The 12,526-nt window shown below is 35.1% G+C and overlaps 1 protein-coding gene across 1 annotated transcript; it reads left to right on the top strand.

The window, feature by feature from the left end:
- The first annotated feature begins 2,257 nt into the window (after positions 1-2,257).
- LOC123559552 (maternal B9.15 protein-like) lies at positions 2,258-11,106 on the top strand. The gene is made up of 3 exons (XM_045351471.2): positions 2,258-2,368; positions 2,645-3,085; positions 9,645-11,106. The coding sequence occupies exons 2-3, from the start codon at positions 2,775-2,777 to the stop codon at positions 10,186-10,188; spliced, it is 855 nt and encodes a 284-aa protein (XP_045207406.1). The 5' UTR covers positions 2,258-2,368; positions 2,645-2,774; the 3' UTR covers positions 10,189-11,106.
- The last annotated feature ends 1,420 nt before the right edge of the window (positions 11,107-12,526 follow it).

Genomic DNA, 12,526 nt, shown 5'->3' on the forward strand with positions numbered 1-12,526 from the left:
ATTAGATATCAATCTATACTATTGCGTCATTATATTTATCGTGAACCACTTTCGGCAAATATTCGGGTTACTTTGACATGTAAATAAAAGTGTAGTAATTTGGAGATGAAAAAAAAAAACGTAATCACTTAATGCTTATATATAAACAAGCTGACGTAAAAGACCTTTCTTTCAAACATAACTTCTCTGGAGAAAAACGTTTGAGAAGATTTTTGCGTTTAATGGAAACTTTCGTATTTTTATAAAGTAAACAAAGGCAATCGGATGCAAATATCATTAAACATGCATATATTACAGTACCGTAACAAAATACTCTGCGGAGTATTATTTTATCAGCAAAGAGGCATAATAGTAATTAACCTTTTTTGCTTTTTCTAAATATATTGATTAGTTCAAAAATACATTTTGATTGTTAAAGGGACTGGCATCCAGATCGTTCGACAACCAAAAAAAAAGCATATGTTTTTAGATATCTGGAAATGAATGCTATATATTTCTTAAGAAGGCTTTAAAACTTAATTACTGACAAACTATATGTTATGGAAATACATGAGAATTTGCTGTTTTAACTACTTTTTGCGATGAAAATCGAAAAGCGTTTGTAACGATTTACTCCAGGTAAACTGTCTGGATTATAAATATTTATATTTCGAAGTCATAATTCACTTCTTCGTCTTTATTGCCGCGGCGGTCCGGGGATCGAATCCCGACGCGGCCATCTTTTTTTCTTGATTTGGAATTTTTAAAATATTTTATAAACAAATGTTCATAATATGACCAAACTTCAATTTGAAAGAAAGATTATTTTTAGCTTAATCTTGAGGTCAGTGCCTTTAATATCAGCAGTTTTAGGCATAAAAATGACAATTCTGACACCCTTTATTAGTGCATTTTTGCCAAAACTTTGATATCTTAGTTAGTGTAAAGGCAACTTAATCCTCTTACAAATGTAAAATAAACTTTTCTTCAGCCATGATTTTACATGTACAAATTTTTTTTTTTGGGGGGGGGGGGGGGGGGGGGGAAAGCAGAAAAGTAATCAGATATCTTCCAAATTCAATAGTTCCCGCTATATTCCCTAACGTTCTAGAATGTGTTCAAAGAGCAATATAATTACGATGTTTCTCATTACATTCTTATTTAAGACATTTAGAAAATTCAAAAAGATCTTACTAACACCATTAGAGAAGGAACACTTAGAATTGGTAAGTCACACTTGACTGAGCAACTGACCTCGAAAGCTGTTGTAAACCAGTAGCTCCCTTGCTTGGCGTTCAACATTAAAAGGGAAACTGGCCTCTTCTCTCTTACCCTCGTGGCGATGGATTCCATCAGGAATGAGGTGTCGACTGGGGATGGCCCCCCATACCCCCCCCCAGCAGGAGGGGGTACCCCTCCAGCACCCACCCCATTCTTTTCCACGCTCTTTTCAAAAATACTCTTCAGCAACATGCCTTCAGACAATCCTGGCTAGAACTATCGACGAGAGTGATTAATATAAGTTGTAGAACTTTCTTTACAATCGACCTAAAATAAATTATGTATAAACTATATTTCGTGACCTTAGAAATAACATCTGACGTTAAAATTATTCTTTCCTAATTGAGGCGACTCTCTGGCTGTATACGCGTGTACGATTTTCCAATAACACGTTGACATGGACAGGGTTTAAATCAGGTCAATATAGCCAGTGTCTTAACTGCCTTATTTACTCAACTGAAAGTAGTAACGGATTTACTTTGTTGTCGGATTTAACAACTTTTTTTTGTATTTTGTTGCAGAAATAAACGCCCCCTTTGTGCAAAATGTAACGCCCCCGTGGGCGCTTAGACGGGGTGATTTGGAATGTCAAAATGTCAATAAGGTAGAATGGTCTTGTGCTTGCGTCCAATCCTATAGGGTTCTACACACTGATGACCAATATTTAAAACAGACATTGCAACCAGACTATTACAAGATCATTATATATTTATATATAGATGTGCCCTAGAAAGAACTTTTGCTATGCTTTAAACCTGTTAGAATAAGTTACAGGACATATTTATAGTAGAAACTGAAATTTTTTTTACGAGTACAAATTTATCTTTTTAATAACTCAAAGATATGATCCAGACATTTCTCTAAATAAGATTTTTTTCTAACCAGACACAAATCTTGTCCTTAAACAATGCTTGACCATTAAACTGGACGCATTACGGGATGATCCGTAAAATAACGTAATTGTCGCATTGTAAACAAGTGTTCCCGCGAAATGACGCCCAGTTCGAGTAATAACATTGCAAAATTCTTGAAATCTGATTGGTGGAACTCGCTTCTGGTCGACATTTTTTTACAAGGCGATACGAGAGGAAAAGTTGGAAGAGAAAAGGTAAAGTAAGGAGCTTTATTGGCCACATTTCATGAAATTTACAGTTCACACTAAACATTGTGACCTATTTTACCTGATTCAGTTATTCTTCGAAGCATCCATTATTTTTATTTCGTGCCTGAGGTAAACGAAGTACACATGAAGTGTCCCATTTTTCATCATGGTAAACAAAGGAAAAATATATTCCGTAATTCAAATTATTTCACAAGGTCAGATATCTTTTTGAATTAATGTAGTTGTTCTTTAAATCATTAAGTATGGTTTTCTTTATTTTAGACAAGTAACTGATGATAAAAGTGAAGAAAGCAGACGTGAAAATTGCGAGTGTGAAAACGAGGCTGTTTGTCATCTCAATAAAATCCATTGCTCATGTTTGAGCATTTCTGGTTGAAAAAAAGAGACAGCTATGAGGGAAGAAATTGCAGCTGCTGTTGTTTTCGTTACACGATTGATAAAGCAAAACGATAGCATTCCAAAAGAAAAAGTTGAAGAGTTCTCAAGTCAGTTATCGGCAACTTTAATAGACAAGTTCAAAAACCACTGGTATGCAGATGAACCTACCAAGGGTCAGGGATATAGGTGTATTCGTATAAACCCATCAGAACCTATTGATCCAGTTTTAGATAAAGTAGCTGGTATTTGTGGATTACAGTACAATGATCTCAATTTACCACAAGAGCTAACACTGTGGGTTGATCCAAAAGAAGTTTGTTGCAGGTGAATATAATTTGGCAGGGTAGAATGCACTTTAGCTGTCCCCGAAAGTTTACACTGCGCATGCGCAGCAAGTTGGGGTGTGGGAGAAAAGCGGGGGTGTGGGGGCAGCAGCCCCCAAACATATTCATCTAAAAATAAAGTTACCGCTTATAACTTTTAATTTTTAAGACATTTTTAAACTACTATTATTGTAGGGACCGCTTAAGTGCAAGTGCTTCAATTTGGTATATATCCTAATGTTGTTACCTATTTAAGGTCAGTTTTCTAACATGTTCTCTATGAAAATTTAATCACTTTGGAAACAGTGTACCTGATGGAATCCATTATATTTGATTTGTAAGTGTTTTCTCTAATTACCACATCTTCGTTTGCATTGAGTTTGAAGGAAAAGGTATATAGATTTGTCTCTGCTCGTAAGGAGATGTTACAAATGAAATAAAATTCAGTGAAATCATAGTTGATATAATTATGATCTCTGTTCTTTGGATAAAATTATCACAAATAGATGCATACGTGTCCCTTTTGATATTGTGAGTTTTTAGCTCGACTATTCATAGAATAGTAGAGCTATTGGACTCGCCCATGCGTCGGCGTCCGCGTCCCGATTTGGTTAAGTTTTTGTATGTAAGCTGGTATCTCAGCAACCACTTGTGGGAATGGATTGAAACTTCACACACTTATTCTGTGATAAACTGACTTACATTGCACAGGTTCCATAACTCTGTTTTGCTTTTTTACAAAATTATGCCCCTTTTTTGACTTAGAAATTTTTGGTTAAGGTTTTGTATGTAAGCTGGTATCTCAGTAACCACTTGTGGGAATGGATTGAAACTTCACACACTTATTTACTGTGATAAACTGACTTACATTGCACAGGTTCCATAACTCTGTTTTGCTTTTTTACAAAATTATGCCCCTTTTTCGACTTAGAATTTTTTGGTTAAGGTTTTGTATGTAAGCTGGTATCTCAGTACTCACTAATGGGAATGGATTGAAACTTCACACACTTGTTCACTGTCATGATCTGACATGCCCAAAGCAGGTCCCATAACTTTATTTTGCTTTTTTACAAAATTATGCCCCTTTTTCAAGATAGAAATTTTTGGTTAAGTTTTTGTATGTAAGCTGGTATCTCAGTATCCACTAATGGGAATGGATTGAAACTTCACACACTAGTTCACTGTCATGAGCTGATAAGCACTATGCAGGTTCCATAACCCTATTTTACTTTTTTACTAAATTATGCCCCTTTTTCGACTTTCTTATTCATTCAAGCGACAAGGCTGTTAAATAGTCGAGCGTTGCTGTCCTCCGACAGCTATTGTTCCAATTGGGTTGGGTTTTTATGTCTCTTTCCACCCCCCACCACCACTGGGACAGACATTGTTTTTGCCCTGTCCATCCGTCCGTTACACTTCATTTCCGATCAGTAACTGGAGAACCATTTAAGCTAGAACCTTCAAACTTCATAGGAGGCAGACAACCCCTATTGTTTTTGGGGTCACTCCATCAAAGGTCAAGGTCACAGGGGCCTGAACATGGAAAACCATTTTGGATCAATAACTTGAAAACCACTTGGCCCAGAATTTCAGTGTTCCCATACACGTAAGTTATGTACGTGTTTCACACACAGATTTCTCAAAAGTGTCCCGAGAGTAAAATCATGCACAAAAAAATAAAAATTGACGAATTCACTCAAACTGTCCTTTGCTCTTTTAAAAACTCCTTTGGGGTAGTTATTTTACCAATAATCACACGACCGCTTGTAGACACTTGTCGCTTTATACAAATGTAGTTATCGAATATCAAAGTTAGCATCTAAACAAGTTTTGTTTTCGTTCTGGTCAGTGATTCGCAACTGCGAAAATGGAGAGGAAAATACAAAGTTTCTTTGGGCGAAAAAGGCCCATGGAGAACGAAAATGCTAGCGACACCACGGACAGTCACCTGAAAGAAACTAAAACTTTTGAGTCCAGCCAAAAGTCCAAAGAATCATCGAGTACTTTGGTTCATACTTCCGAAACCTGAAGGTCCTGGCCTGTTTGAACCATGAAAGAATGGAAAACATTAAACTTTTATATGAAACCAAACAACAACAAAACAATGAATTTAAGCATGTAAACAGCCTTTAAATAATTGCTAGTGGAACCCATCATTTTGCTTGTGGGGAAAAAAGTTAAATTCGATCCCCGATTGGACATGCAGAGTAGATGACCCCTATTGATTTTGGGGTCACTCTATCAACGGTTAAGGTCACATGGGCCTGAACATGGAAAACCGTTTCCAATTCATAACTTGAGAACCACTAGGCCCAGAATGTTGAAACTTGGTGGGATGATTGGACATGCCAAGTAGATGTTCCCTATTGCAGCCAACCGTCGATGTCTCTTTGACTTTCGCTTTTGTCCCCTATTGACTTCTTGCCTTTTACGACTATGCATTGTGGGAGTCGGGCGCTTTTCTACAGCAGCATTTCTAATTTATATGCTGAGTTTCAAATATATTTCAGTTACAGTTTACCTGATATGCTTATTTGTTGTTTATCAAGAGTATGTTTAACAGTCAATTTACTGGTATCTATAAATGCTAAATTAATTTGGCTTGGGTAGAAGGAAATATTTGTGTAATCTTCCCATGTATTAATTAATTAGATGAGACCCCCATGGTAGATGGGGAAACCCAATGTGTAGCCTCTAGCAATAAAGTCGTTACTTACTTACTAATTACGGTAGTATAGTCACCAAACCCGCAGAAAATAGATAATACCCAGCTATTTCAGTTTGAAATAATTAATCGCAAACAGAGATGTGGTGTTCATTCTAACACAACCCGATTTGTTTTCCTTTTAAACAAAGAAAGCTGAAAACTGTGTTATTATTCAGCCATTCATTTTTCTGACGTCACAATTATTACAATACATCATAGGGTTAGAGGGCATAGCGGGGCACTTGAAAAGAAATCAACAGAAATCAGGCACAGTCGTGTTTGATAGATATCGCCAAGGATGTATATAATAATCCTTGATAATGTGTTACAATCAAAATAATATATCTCAATCAGTGATTTGCTCATGAATTAAACCATTGTTTGTCTTTTAGATGCGTATTATCACTCGGGCTGCGCCCTTGTGATATCATTCCTTTGCATCTTAAAACAATGATTTTATTCGTTTCGGATATTTATTTGTTTGGGATATATTATGTCTTAATTAAAGTCATTGGAGTTCAGATGAAGGAATTTTATCACAAGAGAGCAGCATGTGTGATACAATAATATGCATCTGAATGACAATCATTTTATTCAGGAGAAATTCACTGTCTGATATATATTATATTGATTCTAACATGATATCAATGATTACTATCTACAATTTTGACACAGCATCTACCAAATATTTGCTTGTTAAAATTGTTTGGGTGAGTTTCTTAATCTAATCTCATGGGCAGCTATGACTTGATACACCAAAAATGATTTTTTTCACAGTTACAGTCTTCTTTGTTTAATAGGGAAATAGAAATTGGTTGTGTTAAAATTAAGAAATAATTTACAGCAAAACAGTGTTTTAACACAATTTATACACGATGAGCGGTTATACTGTAAATTTGATCGTAATAATTTCACGAAGGCATAGCACAAGTGAATTATTTTGTACGACTTATAACTGCCGGAGTGTATAAATAGTGTTAAAACTCTGCTTTGCTATAAATTATAACATTTCGATTCTAATACGTCTTTTATTGTAAAAATTAGTTCAAATGTGATAGAACTGTTTCTTCACAGATGTATGGCATCAAATGGTAGGTCGTCAGGCTCCTTTGTTTATGCACGCCAGGACCGGAAATGATGATACGTCTTGCAGAAGAGTTCAATTAAAGCACAAATGATGGCAAACTATTCTGCACAGTGAATTACCATCTCAGTGTGTGTGTAAATCAATCAAGACAGTTGTGCTATGCAGCATTTCATTTTAAACATGTTTTTAAGTAAAATATTTGATAAAATTTGAAAGCGCTACTACTTGATGTGTACATGACGTAAAATATCACATTGATGTGACGTCAACATAACATTGTCTTTGTTATGATTTAAGCATTACCTGGTCATATTAGAATATAAATTGAATTAATATCATTTTGTCTTACCTGTTTGTGCCCGTTTGATTCCATGGGATCTAGACATGTGCCCGTTTGATTCCATGGGATCTAGACACTTCTTGTAATATATAACTGTTAAAACATATAATCAGGGGTTCCACTAGACCTGAAAACCAAAGAGTCCCAGGACCCTTGGGTCCAAATTTTGAAGGGTCCTTTTTCAAAATACAAGAGTCCTGCCCCAACACATCGATACAATTGACTATATTTTCTTATATAGTAATACTACGTAATTAATAGCTACTACAACCAAGAACATGTTACAGCATAATAACAATTTCTGTTTCAGGTCATATAGTCTCATATTGTAAATAAATTTTTATCAAAATTCATTTTAATTTGATGAGGTTTTTCTTCAGTATTTTTATTTGTTAGCAGAAAAGTGCTAAAACACTCTGTAAAAATGTATCCAAAACGTACTATCCGTTTACTGGTACACTTTCGGAATGTCGTCTGAAATGTTGTTTTTGGCAGTTAACTTGGTCCACTAAGGTAAACCAGAGGGTCCACTAAGGTAAACCAGGGATAGTTCCTCAAATAATGATGCTACTTTTCATTAAAAATTGCATTGAAAGTCAGTTTTTTTAGTGAATTTTGGAAAAATTGCATATGTCATCGGGTGTAATTAGAATCGTGAACGGACATTCTAAACTTTTTTTTGCTTTCCAAATTCATTTAAATTTGTGGATTTTCTCGTTGAAATTAAGGTACAATCATTAAACAAGGGCCTAATTTAAAGTTTGCATGAAGAAATCTTGCAGGACACTTTTCACATGCTCGGTAATCAGCTGGTCGCTTAATTACGATAATTTAATAATTGGCGCCTTTTTTGACAGTATGCAGGCTCAATACGGGTAACGCTTTATCAATTAATGTTTACTTAACACTTCATTGATTCTCATTACTTATGTGCACTCGCCGTGACGTAACTGGCTGATAAAGTAAAATCAGCGTGGCATGTCCACAGGATAAAGGGCGGGATTTAGCAGAAGATCAAAGGCAGGAGGGCATGTCCGCGAGTGTTTATTTTGAAAACACGTGTTTATCGTGGACATAGTTTTACTGTAGGAAATGACTGATAAGAGGAAGGATTATCAAAGGAAAATGTCTCTGGGTCCCGAGTGACGCACAGGCAATTATCATGCCGGGTCCTTTGAACATCTTTTTAAAATCTCCCGGGTCCGGACCCGGGGTCCCGGGTCGAATGGAACCCCTGATATAATTATGTTTTGTGTTATTTAAGAATAATGTGTTTAAGAATGGAGTGTAGACATTGAGTCACATCATTGCTAAGAAATGTAGTACTGTACTAAGTATATACTATGTAATGAATATTAATAGATTTTAATATAATTATTTAAGTGATATTGTAATTTGAAAGAATACTTCTGATTTCAGGACTGTTGCCTGTAGCCTAATGGATACACCTAAAGTTTAATTGTATAAAGCTATAAAAAGAGCATTTTTGTATTTAAAGAAAATTTCCTTCTTTTGGTTATAGCTTGTATTTGAATCTTGAATGTTTGACAGTCATCCATAAAATATATATTCTAGTATGACTAACAATACTTTAATCGTCGCAATGATATTATGTTAATGTCACGTCAACGTGATATTTAGCGCCATGTACGCATCAAGATATAGCGCTTTCAAATTTTATGAAATATTTTACTTAAACATGTTGGTGCGCCATAAAACCCAAATAAAATAAATAAATAAAATAAACATGTTGTAAACGAAATGTTACATTGCACAAATGTGTTGATTAATTCATGCACATACTGAGTAAGTTGAATAATTCGCAATAATTTTCGCCCGAACTGAACTTTGTCGCAAAACATATTACGATGGCCCTGGGGTGTATAAACAAAGACCTACTATTGGTGCCATGTTTGTGCGAAGAAACAGTTCCATCATATTTGATATAAATTTTACAATAAAGAACATAATATTACTAAGAATCAAAATAAGTTGTAGCAAAACAGTGCTTTATCACTAATTATACACTCTGGCTGCTCTCTTATGAAATTATTGTGTGTATTGAGTGATAAAGCACTGTTTTGCTATAAATCATTTCTTATTCTAATATGCTTGTCTCTGTTAAAACACTCTTATGCTAGAATGATGTCACGTTAATGTGCGGTGAAGATGATGTTTTTGTTGCGACCAAGACAGGGCGCTACTATATTTTATCTATTGTTTTAGATTAAGGACATGTTAGAATCGAAATAATTTATACCAAAACCGTATTTTAACACTATTTATGCACACGGGCAGTAGTACATCATACAAATAATTTCACTCGGGCTGCGCCCTCGTGCTATTATTACGCCCAACATATAACTGCCCATTGTGCATAAATAGTGTTAAAGCAGTTCATATTAATTATATTTCTCATCATACAGGTTTGGTGAGAGCCAAGGTTCCTTTTGCCAACTTGCGGTGCTGAAGGATGATGGAAACTTGGAGAATCAAGCACACACTGTTAACATTGAGGATCTTGTAAAACAGCAGCAACAGCGTTTCAACATGAACCTTAATATTGTTACCACAAGGACAAGTGCTAACAAGCTGAAAGCCATGGCCATGAAAAGTGCAGCATTTCAGCAGCAATTTTACAAGTCCAGTTACCACCATAACAGCAAATATCAGCAGAACTTATACAACAACAACAGCCAGCAATATCAGAGCTCCTCCCGACCATTCCACAAATCTCATCATCACACTCCTCATCACCACCATCATCATAAGAATAGCTATCATAGCCAGAATATGTCTGTAAATAATTTGAATGGCCATCAGGGTAGTAAGGGCCCAGGTGATTTTAATGGGGGTAGTGGCAATTTCAGTTCGGGCTACGAAATGCAGGGAAAAGATAAGTATCGGTGGGTCCGAAACAAACAGCAAACCCCCGACCAGCAGGAAAAAATGAGATTAAGTCCGAATTGAGCATTACTTGATCAAAGCCATTGGGTGATATCTATTCAAAGTCAAAATCTAAGTCTGTCAGATGTATAGAATATTATTTTTGTGCCTTGTCACACTTGTGCTAGTCTATAATTTATACAGATTGTTGAATAGTGTAGATTGTCTTAATCATGAGGATTTTTAATAATTAGTGGCAGCTTAGATTTGACTCGGTTTTATAATATACGGATCGTATTTACTGTTGACGACTTTTGCCATGTTATAAAGGACTTGAGATTGTGATTTTTTTTAATTGTACCTCATTATCTTACCATCCTTTAATACTCGTGAAAACACATAGTAATTGCCAATTCCCGGTCAGTTCTGTCAGAGTCAGTTAAGTTTGTGGTAACTCAGTACATTACTAAGTGATCATTTGATTTATGTATGTGTGGAGGGTTTTAAAAGTACAAAACCTTAAAATAAGGTGTTAACATCAATCAGCCCTGGATAAGCAGAACAAAATAATTTATAATTAAAAGTACTTCATGATTTTGATTATATACTGACGTAACATGCATTTGTGAACTCTCAGATGAACAAAGTAAGTTAGGTATTAATTTTCTTATGCCTTTTGTATTGTTCAGGCATACAATTGCATCAAAGTTAATGTTACATTTAAAAGGTTTGCATTCCCATGGTTTTCCATATATTTTTTTATGCATTTTAGCAGAACCCAAAGATCTCTATCATTTTACACATATCCCTTTTTTCGTTGTTTTCATCACTGGACATTTGAATATCATTGCCCATTTTGTATTTTTGTAACCAGAATATTTATGAGCACATTTCATTTTCAATGCACTTTTTAAGTTCATGCAATGCAACTTATTTGATACAAAACAAAGTACTGGTAAGAAAAAAGAAAATTGTTATTGAAAAAATTAAATACTGTTAAATTTTTATAAGTTCTCCTTACATTCTTTAGAGACATTTTATCAGTTTTCACAGCTGCAATACATAGATCATTTATAACAGAAGAAACATTGAACAAAAACCATTCCATTTAGTTGAACATATATTTTTTACATGCACCATTAATTGTAATTAAAAATATTACTGAATATTGGCGTAATAGATCATTTTCAGCCATATATTTGATTCCAAAATTTGTTTTAACAAGTTTCAGAATTTTTTGTTGTAAGCTAAAAAATTCTATAATTCAAACCAGTTTATGGCATATGTTTTCACCATATTGTATCATCTTTTAAAAAGTGTCTTCATTGCTGTCAGACGGTATCAAATGAGCCTCCGTAAGAAAATAGGAACTCTATGTTTCAGATATTAAAGTTGAGAACTTCAGTCTCGCAATAAGTTGTATAGCCATCTGAAAATTGTCTACGGTTGACTTCCTATTTGTTACCAAATTTTGTTTCTCTCACAAAATGTAGGAAATACAGATATTTGCACTACAGGATCTGTGGTTTTTGGAGTCATGGTATGATATGCTAACATGGGTAAAATTGTGATAAAAAGACAGAAGTTTTATATTGTGATAGATTACTTTGTTGTGTAATTGATTGGTGTGCTAGTGACATGTGCTTGTATTTTTTTGCGGTTTTTTGTTTTTACAGATTTTATAGAATGGTAACTGGTACCCTTATTTGTGAATTACATCTGGAATATAAGACATCAAATGTCTTTGTAGTTTTTGCTAATTAGAACCATTGCTTGTAATGCAACATTAAAAGAATACTTTTTAGCTCACCTGTCACAAAGTGACAAGGTGAGCTTTTGTGATCGCGCAGTGTCCGTCGTCCGTCCGTGCGTCCGTAAACTTTTTGCTTGTGACCACTCTAGAGGTCACATTTTTCATGGGATCTTTATGAAAATTGGTCAGAATGTTCATCTTGATGATATCTAGGTCAAGTTCGAAACTGGGTCACGTGCGGTCAAAAACTAGGTCAGTAGGTCTAAAAATAGAAAAACCTTGTGACCACTCTAGAGGTCACATTTTTCATGTGATCTTCATGAAAATTGGTCAGAATGTTCATCTTGATGATATCTAGGTCAAGTTCGAAACTGGGTCAGGTGCGGTCAAAAACTAGGTCAGTAGGTCTAAAAATAGAAAAACCTTGTGACCACTCTAGAGGTCACATTTTTCATGGGATCTTCATGAAAGTTGGTCAGAATGTTCATCTTGATGATATCTAGGTCAAGTTCGAAACTGGGTCACGTGCAGTCAAAAACTAGGTCAGTAGGTCTAAAATAGAAAAACCTTGTGACCACTCTAGAGGTCACATTTTTCATGGGATCTTCATGAAAGTTGGTCAGAATGTTCATCTTGATGATATCTAGGTCAAGTTCGAAACTGGGTCAC

This window comes from Mercenaria mercenaria, chromosome 10, assembly GCF_021730395.1.
Source record: "Mercenaria mercenaria strain notata chromosome 10, MADL_Memer_1, whole genome shotgun sequence".
Taxonomy (NCBI): Eukaryota; Metazoa; Mollusca; class Bivalvia; order Venerida; family Veneridae; genus Mercenaria; species Mercenaria mercenaria.

What these genes read in the sequence shown, in the direction of transcription:
- LOC123559552 (XM_045351471.2), top strand. Translation starts at nt 2,775, where the DNA reads ATGAGGGAAGAAATTGCAGCTGCTGTTGTTTTCGTTACACGATTGATA. An exon ending in CCAAAAGAAGTTTGTTGCAG is followed by an intron (nt 3,086 to 9,644) that starts GTGAATATAATT and finishes CTCATCATACAG; the next exon opens with GTTTGGTGAGAGCCAAGGTT.